General features: G+C 41.4%; 1 protein-coding gene across 1 annotated transcript in view; it reads left to right on the top strand.

The window, feature by feature from the left end:
* Window positions 1-14,808, top strand: part of SLC6A15 (solute carrier family 6 member 15) — a 42,774-nt gene extending 27,966 nt beyond the window's left edge. The window contains exons 9-12 of the mRNA XM_072146511.1: window positions 5,237-5,429; window positions 6,949-7,108; window positions 8,243-8,405; window positions 11,043-14,808. Coding sequence (XP_072002612.1) covers window positions 5,237-5,429; window positions 6,949-7,108; window positions 8,243-8,405; window positions 11,043-11,420 — 894 coding nt within the window. The 3' untranslated portion in view covers window positions 11,421-14,808. The remainder of the gene's footprint in view (window positions 1-5,236; window positions 5,430-6,948; window positions 7,109-8,242; window positions 8,406-11,042) is intronic.

Genomic DNA, 14,808 nt, shown 5'->3' with positions numbered 1-14,808 from the left:
ACTGCAAACTAGACAAGCGGCGCAGTTATTTAAAGAGGGGAGACGCAGTGTTTCGCACCACTGCGATCCCGTCACAACTGACAGTTGACACACGCACCGTACGGTGTCACTGACAGCTGACACACGCACACAGCGGTGTCACGCTGGGTTACAATAAAAGTTCCTAATCATTATATATCAAGAGAGAGTTATATAACACTGTCCTAGATTCCCACTATTTAATTTAAGTGGGACTCAGTCATTCTACAGGAGGGAACTAAGCAAACATAAGGGGACTCCCACCTGTATCTGCATCCCTAGGAGTCATTCTGTACAAATTGTGGCTGGGGCAACAGCGTAGCAATGAGAATCTTTGCGTCGCTTGTTAGGTTATAAATAATGAATAAGAGTTCAGACTCTAGATTTTAATATAAAAATAAAAGTTAATTTTTATTACACTCACAACTTTTTCTTTTTCCCAATACCTCCCCTCCCCCCTTTTCTTTTCTGAGATCATATTATTAGGTGGTGCACACCGTGAGTGCTTGATTATTTGAACACACCTGTGTATCCTGGGAATGGAGGAGACACACTATTTGGGGTATGTGATCGGTCAAGGTATAATTAAACCTCAGATCAACAAGATTGACGCTATACAGGGTTGGCCTCAACCAGTGAGCACAAAGCAAGTCAGGGCATTCCTGGGCATTGTAGGGTACTACAGACGGTTTATACCAAACTTTGCCACCATGTCCGCTCCCCTGACAGACCTGCTGAAGGGTAAAAGGCCTGTCATGGTGCGGTGGAATGAACAAGCAGAAGGTGCTTTTCAGGCATTGAAGTCTGCGTTGTGTGGATCTCCCATCCTCATTGCGCCAAACTTCAAGAAAGAGTTTATTGTGCAGACGGATGCGTCAGATGTAGGACTGGGAGCTGTCCTGTCTCAGGAGGTGAATGGCGAGGAACACCCCATTACTTACCTGAGCAGGAAGCTCACGCCAGCTGAAAAAAATTACAGTATCGTAGAGAAGGAATGTCTGGCGATAAAGTGGGCATTAGAGTACCTACGGTACTACTTGCTGGGACGACAGTTCCGTCTCATAACTGACCACTCTCCTCTCACGTGGATGAGTAGAACTAAGGAGAAGAATGCCAGGGTCACTAGGTGGTTCTTGTCCCTCCAAAATTTCAGTTTCATGGTGGAGCACAGAGCCGGAAAGCTACAGGGCAATGCGGATGCCTTGTCCCGAACGCATTGCTTAATGTCAGGAGTTCGCCCCGGTGGGTCTGAACTGAGGGGGAGGGTATGTGAGAAAGTGAGAGGTGTTGTGTGGGAAAACCGCTATCTGTCTTACAGGCAGATGAAATGCTGGTGGTAAAAGCCCTGGGTTTGTCTGCAGTAACCCAAGGGTTAATGCAGACATGATAAGTAGGAATAGTCTGTTTTGTCTGTGTTGGCCTAGCTAACACAGACACATTTGTAATGTCCGTACTGGGCTTGCTTATTATGGAGTAGGGGTAGGCTGGTAGTGGGACTCCTACTCCACCCGGGCTTCGGTCCTGGGCTTTTGTATAGCCCACAGGTGCAGGTCACAGGCCTCGTTAGGGTCTGATTTAATCTGCAGGCCAGAAGCAGTAGGGGAGGCCCTACCTGGAGAGCTGAAAGCGAGATTGCATTCTCACAGCAAAGGTAACTGAGGGTCTCCTGTCTTGCTGCTGGCCAAGAGCGTGTGCCAGGCAGCCTGGTACCCGGATAGCTAGGGTCCTCCAAATGTATTAGACAGCGCCTAGCCGGGCAGGAATTACTTTTATAGTGTATTTGCATGTGCCTAAGCCAAGGCTGAATTTGTGTTCTGTTTTGCAAGTGTGAATAAACACTTAAGTTGGACTTTTAAACCTGCGTGTGTCACTGCTTCCTGCACTGCTACCTGTCAACTACCAGAGCAATTCCCCACAGTACGTACAAGTCTACACTAGCTGCAGTCAACCAAATTTAATGCTAGTTAATGAAGTTATCTTACCTTTACACAGTAAGGTCCATGGACTGGTTTCCAGACATATTATCATTGGTGGGATTCAGATATGCATCACCCCTACCGATCAACCAGTCACAGTGGTACAGTGCTACAATAGCAGACACAGTACTACTCACTGCAGGTGCCGCTCACATTTCAGTACATAGAGGCTGTCTCTGTAGTGATCCTGGGTGGCCACTATACAGGGAATACAGTTGTCTGCTTCCAGCTATGTCTGTTGTGTCAAACAACTGATAGGCAGAGAGAGCGCTGCCTCCCCCCCCCCCACCTGTCACCTATCAATGGCCTATCCTATGATTAAGTCATTAGAAGATTGAGTCTAGAACCCCCTTTAGTACCCAACAAGAAGTCTGATTATCAGGAGACCCATTCCCGTTTATTTTTAGTTTCTCTTTTATTGCTAAATAGTGTTCCCAAGTCTGATATAATGCACATTAAGTAGGAGTCGTTAGAACAGATGATGCCGGATGATTCTGGCTACAAGGCCCTGGTGCTGCAGAACCAGATGGTGGCGCATTATGTTAAGACGTGCCATCTGGCATTGGGAACATTGAATTTTATGTCTTGTAAAGTAAAACATTCCATTGCAATCCTTTACTTAAAGGCATTTAAATATAGTTATTGCGAGCACTGTACCAGAATCACGTTATGTTACAAAGTTACCTAAAATTAGGTTGTAGTTTCACTGTCAAACTAACAGATGGAAGCCATCATGGCATTTCACTTTGACCCTTACAATGCCTAGATACATATGTTATATAATAACTGTATGTTCTTGATCCAGAAAAAATATCATATTGAATCTTAGAATCCTAGGTTGGTCACTTTTCAATAAATCTGTTCCATTAAACATGTCTCTGCATGTATATGTAGCTGTGTCTTTGCCACCTTTGATAGCTTCAGCCTTTCCCTGTTCTCCCATGCTGCCCTCTGCATGCATAAATACCTGTCCCCTCTCTCACTGCTCTAAGCCTTCCATATGGCGTCTCCTACTGTATCTTTCTTCTCACAGTCTGTCTTTAATGACAGAGACAGTTAAAGGAGAGGTGGAGGGAGCAAGGTGAGTCAAAACTCTCCTGCATCTAGTGATGTGTCGCTCGCAAAAGAGCCGGCTCTAAGAGCGTTTCTGAGCGATGTGAGCCGTCTCTCACTACAGTGAGCCAATGGATCACTTAACCCTGCCCGTTACCAGCTCACCATGCCCCCTTTAACCTGGCTCCCTATTATATATTTAATAGGGAACCGTTCAGGAGCCAGAAGAGCCAACTCTTCTCAGTGAGCGGAGCCTAATGAGCCAGTTCACTAAGAAGAGCTGTAATTCCCATCACTACCTGCAACGGTTCCTCCTATTCAGCAGAGCTCAGAGATGTAAACAAAGAATCACAGAAAGTATGCACAAAGCACAAAAGTAAGTAGCAGGAATGCTGAATAACTTGACAAGGCAGTACAGTCACAACTTATATAAAAGAGTGGCCAACTCCTTTAATGTTTTAGGTACAATATTTGGGGAGCAACATTGTTCTGAACTTAGGATGCAGCATCAATGTCTACCTTCCTATCTCTGCGTCTGTCAGGGAGTTGTAAAATATAGGGAAACTGCAAGTATCTTTGAAAAAAAGGATCTTTTCTGTCAATCATTTGAAATTGCTTTGGCAGCAAAAGAGGTAAAGGGCACATGCAATGAAATGCCAGTTATAGGTCATGTACACGTCTGAGACTAAATACTACTAGACTGCCTCATTTTGTACTGTGGGAATGTAGAGTATTTACTGTAATAGGCACCTACCTTTGGCAAGGGTTTGGCCACTCTTTTACATAAGTTGCTCATGTGCCTTTACTGTGTTAATAATTATCCCTGAATGTTCAGTACTGGTACTAAATTCTATGTTGTCTGGATACTCTCTGTGATTCTTTGCTTACATGTCTGAGCACTGATGTAACAGTAGAGTTATGACTCATCCTGCTCTCTCTCCCCTCTTCCTGTTACTGTCAGTATGAATGGACAGTAAAAACAGAGACACAGTGGGTGACGCTGTGAGGACAGTCTAGAGCAGTGAGAGATTAATTTATGTATAAATGCAGAGGGCAGCATGGTGAGAACAGGGAAATGTTGAAGCTATTAAAGGAGGCAAAGACACCGGTTCATATACAGGCAGAGACATCTCTAATGGAACAGACTTATTGAAAAGAAATGTCCATGGCCCTCTGGATGTTCTTTCCCTCTGACACTGCTTTTGGCTCCACAGCCAGACATGGTTTTCCCAGATGACACATTTATATGATAGATTGAAGCCATATATGAGTATTTTGACATGGCAGATTTGTTGCTGAAATTTCTTTTATTGTGATTATCATCTGAATGACATTTTCATACACATCCTTGATAATGGCTATAAAATAAAAGTTCTACAACTTTCGAATACACATTTACTAAGGGCTTTGCGCCGGTTTTCTTATGGACTTTGCATGTTCTTTCAGGAATAAACAGCCTGCACAGGTATTTAAGAATTGTCCGCGCCACTATTGTGTCGCACGTGACCGTTTTGTGGCGCAGCTGCACTAGCTACAATGCGACACAAATTAGGGGGCGTTCTGGTTCCCAATAGCAACAAGCACCGGATTTATCATGCAAATCTGTTGCACGCCCTATGTTAAAGCTGCACCACAAAAAAGATGTCGGGCCAGTGCAGGGAAGCGACAGATTTATGATTTCTGGTGCACGTTCTTAATTAATCTGTTGCACTCAGCATTATACATGGGAAGAACACTTTTAGTTTCCCACATTCTCAGTAAATGAGCCCCATTATGTTTCTTACTATTTCCAATTTGTACTTGCTGTACAGATCTGTCACTATAATTATATCCCGTCTGTGAGCTGTGAGCACCATGCATCAGCACCAGCACTTGTTTCAGTCCCAAGTCCTGGGTCAATTCTGGGACACTTCTATGCTGTCTAGACAAACCTGAGCACATCAGCCACCTGTCAAGTTTCTCGCCAGTCAGCATAGTCTGATACACTGGATCAGAACAAGTTGTCTTGAGTCCGAGCTGAGTGCCACTTACGCATCAGATCAGAAGCACAGCTTACTAGTAGTTAAAGTAGTGTAGTTATTGAAGTAGTGTTCAGACTCAGTGCTAGCTGTCTTACTGCTGTCACGCCTGTTACTAGGATTGCTGGTACTATCACTGTATGTACCACTAACGTTACTTGTCTTTTGCAGTCTGTCCAGGGCACTGGTTTGGCATTCATTGCTTTTACTGAAGCCATGACACATTTTCCTGCCTCACCTTTTTGGTCTGTGATGTTCTTCCTCATGTTGGTAAACTTGGGCCTTGGCAGCATGTTCGGAACCATTGAAGGAATTACCACACCCATAGTAGATACCTTCAAAATAAGGAAGGAGCCACTCACAGGTAAATCCAGGTCTCTAAACAAATTGTTCTTGCTGCTGTGAAAAATATTGCTAAGAACTTAGCATTAAAGGAAACCTACCACTTGTAGTGGCAGGTTTCTGATGGAAATACCGGGCACCAGCTCAGGGTGAGCTGGTGCCGGAGCTTATTTTCGTTAGTGTTTTAAACCGCAGTATCGCGGTTTAAAACACTTTTTAAACTTTATAGCCGGCGCAGGCAGGTACGCGCTCGGCGCTTACCGTGCGCGCGGCTACATAGGAAGTGAATGAGAGCCGCGCGCATGGTAAGCGCCGAGCGCGTACCTGCCTGCGCCGGCAATAAAGTTTAAAAAGTGTTTTAAACCGCGATACCGCGGTTTAAAACACTAACGAAAATAAGCTCCGGCACCAGCTCACCCTGAGCTGGTGCCCGTTATTTCCATCAGAAACCTGCCACTACAAGTGGTAGGTTTCCTTTAACATAACTGTTGCCTGTGTAAAATCAGGAATACCCTCTGTATCTAATTGACATCAGTATACTGTAACTACTTTTACTTGTGTAGTAATCAAAGGCAAATAATGTTGTCATACATTAAATCTGTAAAAGGACTCTACATAGCTGTGATGGAAAGTCACATAGCATTAATTTAGCTGCAGGGTCTTCAATCCTGGTGCCTTAGGGGAAAAAAAGAGGCCTGTGCCACTATTAAATGACACTACTCTAAACCTTTCCCAGTGTTCTATATAGTTTAAAGTGAACCTTTTTAGCATATTTCTAGGGTGTAGCATGAATGAAAAATCATCTTTTATTCTTTTTTCCCATGCAGTCATACAGTCAGGTAACCCCGCCTCCTGCAGCCAGGTAACCCCGCCTCCTGCAGTCAGTCTGCTATGCCCACTCAATGCACCTGGGTGGGAATTCCAGTGCATGGAGTGGCTTAGGGCCTCTTAGGGTCTCTTGATGTATCCAGAGGGCAGAGCTGCTGAGCAAAACTACACCAGGTCTGACTTGGTAAATTTTTGCGTAAAAACCAATGAATGAAAGTTCACAGGTTCTTCAAAATTACACAGACAAGGCCCCTCTAAACTCCTCATTCGTGCCCTGCACAATTGTGAGCGATTCTTTTACACGAGAAAACCGTAGAAGCAGTGATAACTCTCCCCCATGTTTCTTTTGGTCCTCTTGTTTAAGATAAGTAAATAGAAGATGAATGAAATTCTGCAGAGACTCTATGGGGGACATTTATTAGAACTTAATGTTCAAGTCCTGAAATAATCAAAATTACTTATGGAACACCCTGGGCACCTGAAAAGGCCTGCAAACATTCACAACATTTTTTCAAACATTCTTCAAACTATGCCAGAACATGGCTTGCCCAGCAGAGCAGCCAGCCAACAGATACATCAGGAGGTATAAACCTCCTCATCTATTTGTCAGGAAAGGGACGTATGCTGACTCCTCTTAACACAGGATCTATTTATTTGCTCTTTTCTGTGTGTAGTATTTCATTTTGTGTATATTTTTGACTTTTTACCTTTAGTTGGATGTTGCCTGCTAGCGTTCTGCATTGGCCTACTCTTTGTGCAGCGATCTGGGAATTATTTTGTTACTATGTTCGATGATTACTCTGCAACCCTGCCCCTTCTTGTTGTGGTCATACTAGAGAATATCACCATCTCTTGGGTATATGGGATTGACAAGTAAGTTTTGGATTCTTGTATCAACAATTTTTAAGGGAGAATACTTGGGTGTAATGATAAAAAGTAACTTATAAAACGTTTTACAAATCCAAAAAAGAATGGAGCCATAATATGGAAATATGCTTAAAATTTTGAAGGTGTTGTGTTGGGAATTAATATTTATACATTGGGGGGAATTTATTAAGACTGGTGTTTTGAACGCCACTCTTAAAATTCCCCATGCTTGTGTCTGGCGACCATATTCTTAATGGATATGGACGTGAATTCCATCAGTTTCAACCTGTAGATCAGAGCAGAAGCGGCAGAGTTTTCTACTATAATCTCCACTGGTTTTACCACGGAGACTATAGTAAATGTGACCTGCAGGCCAGAGAATGGCCAAAACAGAGGGATGGGAAAATTCATGTGGTTTCTCTGCCAGAAAACTGGCAGAAAAAGCCATGATGAATCTCCCCCATTATGTTCTGCCTCATCAGCCGTAATGATTTTCCAGTTGGAATAGCCTTTGAAATGTGTTTCGATATTGCTGTCTTGTTATGGAGCCCTCTCGAGTTCTTTTGATTCTCTCTCAGGATATCAAGTGTTTTTATATATTTCATTTTTTACTAGTGGCCTTGGGATGAGTTTAAAAAGCAAAGCCAGAAGCACATGAGCTTGGTCAGTCCATGAGTCATGGACTGTGCGATGGCCAGATTTCACGGACTGACCACAGTGGAACACAAAGGACGGAACTCAAAGTATCATATTCATAGTCATGCCCCCTGAGGGGACAACAGCTCAAAACTATAATCATGCTTACAGCGGGGGAAGAAGGGACTCCTTGCTTCAAATGTTACCATGAGGCTCAGAAACCTATCCCCATGACTGTAGTCAGTCTGTGAAATCAAGCCACTGCACGATCTGTATTCTCTTGGAATACAAAGGTCAACAGTGACAGGTTGATTTGTGTGGTCTAATTAGATAAAATGAATATTCATGTGATAGCATTACAATTACAATTTTACAATTTTGTAAAATATGTATGCATGTATCTTTAATAATATGTCTCCACTTGTTTCTCCATATGTCTCCATACCTGTTTCTATTCTCTTTTGTAAATACTAAAATTCTGTGTCATTTTCTACTATTTTCTAGATTTATGGATGACTTAAAGGATATGCTTGGATTCACACCTTACAAATACTACTATTACATGTGGAAATACATTTCCCCAATTCTGTTAATCATTTTGCTCATAGCAAGTATTGTCCAAATGGGCTTTACTCCTCCCGGTTATTATGCATGGATTGCTGAAAAGGTGTGTGATTAAAAAGATTGCCTCTTTTACACAATGAAAAATATGTAAGCTTTTGGGAAAATATTTTTTTCATAAGGCATACCATAAATTAATATATATCAATATCAGAATGGGGTACAAACATGGCGCTGTAATGTGTAGACACTTAACCACCTACAGATCCTTATAGATGTGCATGTCCTAAATCGTCATTTGCTCGTTTTATTATAGATCCAGATAGAAATAATCTAACACTCACACTTACCTAATAATGGAGATCGCGGTGCCTGCACAGTCATTTTGTGCAGTTCATATAGTACACCCCAGCTTCATTGTGCATGTATCTAGTTTAGGTGCAATGAAGCCAGGGGTTCTACGATGGCATAACTGGAACAACGTACAGGTTCCCGGGTCACCAGAGACAAGTCTAATGCGTCCTTATCGGACTCATCTCTCATCTCTTATAGCAGCCACCAAAAAAGTGCTTTTAGGGCGATTTGAGACATATTTCAACAAATAATTGATATTGTTTGTGTAAGTAAAAGTACAATTTCCAATATGCTTTCTGTATGAATTCCTCATAGCTTTCTAGATCTCTGCTTGCTTTGCTTCTACAAAAAGCTTCTCTATTTACTTCCAGCGGATAGATTCTGTCCATGGTGTTGTTATCACACAACTCCTATTACTCTCAGTGATAATAACAGACTTGTGCACCTGTATGTCCATCACATCACCATGGACAGATTCTACCCAGTGGAAGTGGAAAAATTGTATAACTTTAAACACAGGTTCATAAAGAAGTGTAATTGTTCAGTGTCTAAAATCGAGCAGAAATCACTACTCCTTCATTGGTCCTTTTTATCATATATGAACTATATACACTCACCGGCCACTTTATTAGGTACACCTGTCCAACTGCTCGTTAACACTTAATTTCTAATCAGCCAATCACATGGCGGCAACTCAGTGCATTTAGGCATGTAGACATGGTCAAGACAATCTCCTGCAGTTCAAACCGAGCATCAGTATGGGGAATAAATGTGATTTGAGTGCCTTTGAACGTGGCATGGTTGTTGGTGCCAGAAGGGCTGGTCTGAGTATTTCAGAAACTGCTGATCTACTGGGATTTTCACGCACAACCATCTCTAGGGTTTACAGAGAATGGTCCGAAAAAGAAAAAACATCCAGTGAGCGGCAGTTCTGTGGGCGGAAATGCCTTGTTGATGCCAGAGGTCAGAGGAGAATGGGCAGACTGGTTCGAGCTGATAGAAAGGCAACAGTGACTCAAATCGCCACCCGTTACAACCAAGGTAGGCAGAAGAGCATCTCTGAACGCACAGTACGTCGAACTTTGAGGCAGATGGGCTACAGCAGCAGAAGACCACACCGGGTGCCACTCCTTTCAGCTAAGAACAGGAAACTGAGGTTACAATTTGCACGAGCTCATCGAAATTGGACAGTAGAAGATTGGAAAAACGTTGCCTGGTCTGAGGAGTCTCGATTTCTGCTGCGACATTCGGATGGTAGGGTCAGAATTTGGTGCCAACAACATGAAAGCATGGATCCATCCTGCCTTGTATCAACGGTTCAGGCTGGTGGTGGTGGTGTCATGATGTGGGGAATATTTTCTTGGCACTCTTTGGGCCCCTTGGTACCAATTGAGCATCGTTGCAACGCCACACTCTACCTGAGTATTGTTGCTGACCATGTCCATCCCTTTATGACCACAATGTACCCAAGATCTGATGGCTACTTTCAGCAGGATAATGCGCCATGTCATAAAGCTGGAATCATCTCAGACTGGTTTCTTGAACATGACAATGAGTTCACTGTACTCAAATGGCCTCCACAGTCACCAGATCTCAATCCAATAGAGCATCTTTGGGATGTGGTGGAACGGGAGATTCGCATCACGGATGTGCAGCCGACAAATCTGTGGCAACTGTGTGATGCCATCATGTCAATATGGACCAAAATCTCTGAGGAATGCTTCCAGCACCTTGTTGAATCTATGCCACGAAGAATTGAGGCAGTTCTGAAGGCAAAAGGGGGTCCAACCCGTTAGTAGCATGGTGTACCTAATAAAGTGGCCGGTGAGTGTATATAGGCATATATAATGCATATATCCTTTAAAAGGATCACCATCCATGCTCCACAAAGTTGACAGTACATGAAACAGTACATGAACAAGTTTGGTTTGATAGTTGTACGCACACTCCTAGGTATGTTAAGGAAACCTACCTTAAGGAATCTACCATCAGAAGTAGATCTGATGGTAGATTCCTCCTGCCTGCATCTGCCCTAATATGTAATTTACAGTAATAATCCTGGAACCTAACTAGTTAAAAAACTTTATTTTAGTAACATCTGCAGTTAATTTACGTGGTATTAAAAGTTTTTTAACAAGTTAGGCTAGGTTCCAGGATTATTGATTAATCTACATTAGAGCTACTTCTGATGGTAGATTCCTCATGGTAGGTTTTCTTTAAACCGTTAGATGCAGTTATTTAGAATAATATTTTAGGTATTTTTAATGTAATGCTTTTTCATCAGCCATCATAGCTTGTACAAAACCTAGGAATAAGCATTTAATGACAAAGAATTTTTTTCCCTATCCATTCTGTTCTGAACTTTTCTATCTTCTTTGTTTCATTTTAGGCTACTGAAGAGCGTCTAAGTTATCCAACTTGGGGACTTTTTCTGTGTGTTTTACTCATTGTACTTGCTTTACTGCCCGTTCCTTTGGTCTTCATTGTCCGATTCTTCAATCTCATTGATGACAGCAGTGGAAGCCGAGCTTCAGTCTCATATAAAAGAGGACGTATTATAAAGGAAATATCCAATCCTGAAGAAGATGATGCCAGCCTAATCCATGAGAAGATTCAAAGTGAAATGCCATCTCCAAATATTGGAAATAGCATCTACAGGAAACAAAGCGGATCTCCAACACTGAAAGTAGATACTGCCCCCAATGGACGTTACGGCATTGGGTACCTAATGGCGGATATGCCTGACATGCCTGAATCAGACTTGTAAATGAAATGGCAGAACGCAACTTTTTCCTTCTTGGCACTGTACACTAGCTCTTCTGAAGTGAAGAGGTTGGCTTTAATGCTTGTGAAGCACTGGTAGCTCTAGAATGTTCTCAGGACTGAGAACACATAGTTTGAGAGGGAGAAGGGTATTGTGGGTTGGTACCAAATGGCATGGCACTATTGTGTTCTGGATATGGCTTTAGCCCTTAGCACTTTCTAGGACCTTAAGTACTGTATGTGTCTTACCTCTGTGCCTAATGTATCCCAACATCAAGTGGCAAATCAGCTACTGACATTTGTCTACTTTACATGCATAGAAACGTCATAAACAAGGGCAACAAAACAAAAAGTGCCAGAAATTAGATTGTTTTACGCTGGAATAGGCCGCAGGTCCCTAAACTCCCTTTAAGCCATATGAGTGGTTGGTTTGTGGGCTGCAGTATTATCATGTATTATGGATATTTCTCAGTATTTTATCAGCACCGCTGTTTTCGTCAGTTAAAGCTCAGGACTTTTCAGCAACTGATTCTTTTTAATGTTTCTTCATATTTTCTGTGATTCCATTTTTAGTTTATTTACCAGGTTCTTTCTTCAGTATTATATTCATGTCCGAATGTCAGGGTCACTCAGTGGTCATAACAGAACAGAATGTTTTTCTCCTCCGTTGTGAATGTTTTATTTTTTAATTAATGACCAATATTGGCATTTGCCATAGAACATATGGCATGGGTATATGGGTCTACATTCCGAATGTATTCTATATGGAGGAGCATTATTATTAGGAATATTTAAATGAGTCACTTTGTGCCAAAATGATTTTTTTAAAGTAATTATGAGCACTTATACACCAACCTGTTCCAAAGTTAATATGTACAGTGAAGATTATTAATGAACCAGGCTCGCTAACTAATACTAACATACAAGAAGGTAACTGTCACCTCATTGTCAGTAATAGACATCTCTATTTTTACATGCAGGGCAAAGGATTTTATATTTGTATGTAAACCTCAGTTCCTCGCGTTACGGTACCATGCAATAGTTCATCCAATTTGCACAATGACAAAGATTGTACAACTATTTGATGCATAGAGAATATTCTATCAACCAAGGAAAACACTACTTGTGGTTTGCACAGAACAATGTTAATGTGTTGATAGGGGACACTTGCTGTCTTGTGTATGGCACTTTTACATCAAATCTATTCTATTATTTAGTTGTAGATGTTTATTAAGATTGGAAATGTATAAATTGACTTACTGGTTTACTCTTTGGACCTGTTTTTATGAGACTGACCCCAATTTTACACTTTCTTCAACATAATTATAATAACATAATTATTCTAGCAAAATACATTACAGAATATACTTACAGACAAGTACTTCAGATAGAGAGAGATTGTTCTGCTCGCTTATCATGATGACATCCAATCCCACAAACGTCTATGTATGGATTCACTAGATTGTAGTATTGCGTAAATTCCAGTGTATTGTTGTATACTGACATCTGTGCAGCTGCAGTCTGCTCCATTGTCTTACATGTTGCTACATTCCTAGTCTATATTCCAACTAGTATTTCACATGATACTAGTTAATACCATAACACGATCTTACACTTTTATGAATTTAAAGGGGTTTTCTGGGACATAACCTAAAGGATAACAATAGTTAAGTCATCAATATCAACTCAGTATCGAGTAGATATTTGCAGCATATGAAGAAGAATTGCAATCTCTTAAAGGAGGTTTCAATGAATATGGAAACCCCCCAGAACACATACTTACCCGGTTCTGCTTCCAGTTCCCACATCGCGCAGTATTTCCCTTTCTCAGCCATCCATAAGTATGGGGGTCACTGAAATGCTTTATCCAATGAGTTGTCTCCGCTGGCCATGGGAGAGGGAGTTGTCGAGGGCGTGCATAATTAGAAGCCCGGAGAGTCGGACATCTTGTCCCGGCGCTCCGCGCTGCTAATTAACACTTACTTTTCTAGGTGATCCATGCATGTCAAGAATAGTGACAGACAGCGCCGGCATCAACATCAAGAGGAGCAGAGGTGAGTATTTATAGGTTTTTCATTGTTTTTTAACTGGTTGATATCTGACTGTGACTAAATGTGACTGGTTAACTTTAAAGTGTTTGTCCGAAAGTTCCAAAAAATTAGGAGCTGAGGGTGGACTTTTTAAAAAAATAAACGTATACTCACCTACTCTGGCGCTCCCGATGTTCCGCGCCGTGTCCGATCTGCGCTCACCTGTCCTTATCTCTCAACACTGTATAAGGCGATGGGATTTGGTCACGGATGGGCATGCCCAGCTAGCCAGAAGCTCCCTGAGCACAGCTTCCGAGTCCCTATAAACAAACAAGGTAACGGATCAGACATTGGGAGCGCTGGAGGAGGTCAGTACACTTTAATTTTTTTTCAAAAAGCCCACCTCAGCCCCGCTCCTAATTGTTTGTGACAGAATACACCTTTACCTACCAAGAATGTATTAAAATTAGAGATAAATGTACCCCTTTTCATGGAATATGTGCAGCATTTTACTTCTGCCCCCTTCTGAGCGACAATAACAGACACAACCTGGCATCCATGTTTCTGGACAAATTCTTAAAATGATGGTGTGACCCTCATGCATGTTTGTATCCTGATGTAGAGTATATACAGACATACCCCCTCCCTCAGACAGCATTGACAAGTATACATACACCCACACTTGATTGTACTGTAATATATGAAATGTATAGGTACCCTTATGTTATAGACCTGATCGAACTAAAGTAGTGTGCTTATTATTTTCTTATGTATTAGCTGTATAGATAATAAAAACTGTAGCACTTATTGACTGTGGGGTGTAATCTGTCCCCTTCTTTGCTGTGGATGTATCACATAAAGCTGTATATTTTAAGTAAAGTACTTGATGTTAACTGCAAAATGATCTGCTCTTTTATCAGGTTACAGTAATTGAAAGGTTTTTACATGTTGTGTTCCTAACAGAGCCTTGGATTGCTATTTATTGTGGTTACATCATGTCCAATTTGTTGTATATTTATACAATTTACTTGTACTGTAAATATGTACATTGCTATACACTAAATCATGTTCCTTGCTTACCACAGCAGTAAATTTTCTCTTATATTGAAAGAGGCCATATTTTGGAGTTCTTGTGAAAACATATACATTGGGACATGCATAAAGTAAAATACAAATAAACAATATTTTTTTGTACTTTTATTTCTTCTTCTAACTTAAATATTAAACTAGTGACTCTGGTATTCATCTTCTGCCATACATTTACTACCTTTTCAGTTATTCGCATGTACCTGTTTGCCAGGTCTGTTACATCATTTTTAATTTGTATTATAATGTATGTATTATTAAAACATTAACAAGAAA

This window comes from Engystomops pustulosus, chromosome 4 (assembly GCF_040894005.1).
Source record: "Engystomops pustulosus chromosome 4, aEngPut4.maternal, whole genome shotgun sequence".
In the NCBI taxonomy this organism is placed as follows: domain Eukaryota; kingdom Metazoa; phylum Chordata; class Amphibia; order Anura; family Leptodactylidae; genus Engystomops; species Engystomops pustulosus.
This window is presented reverse-complemented; position numbering and strand designations above follow the sequence as displayed.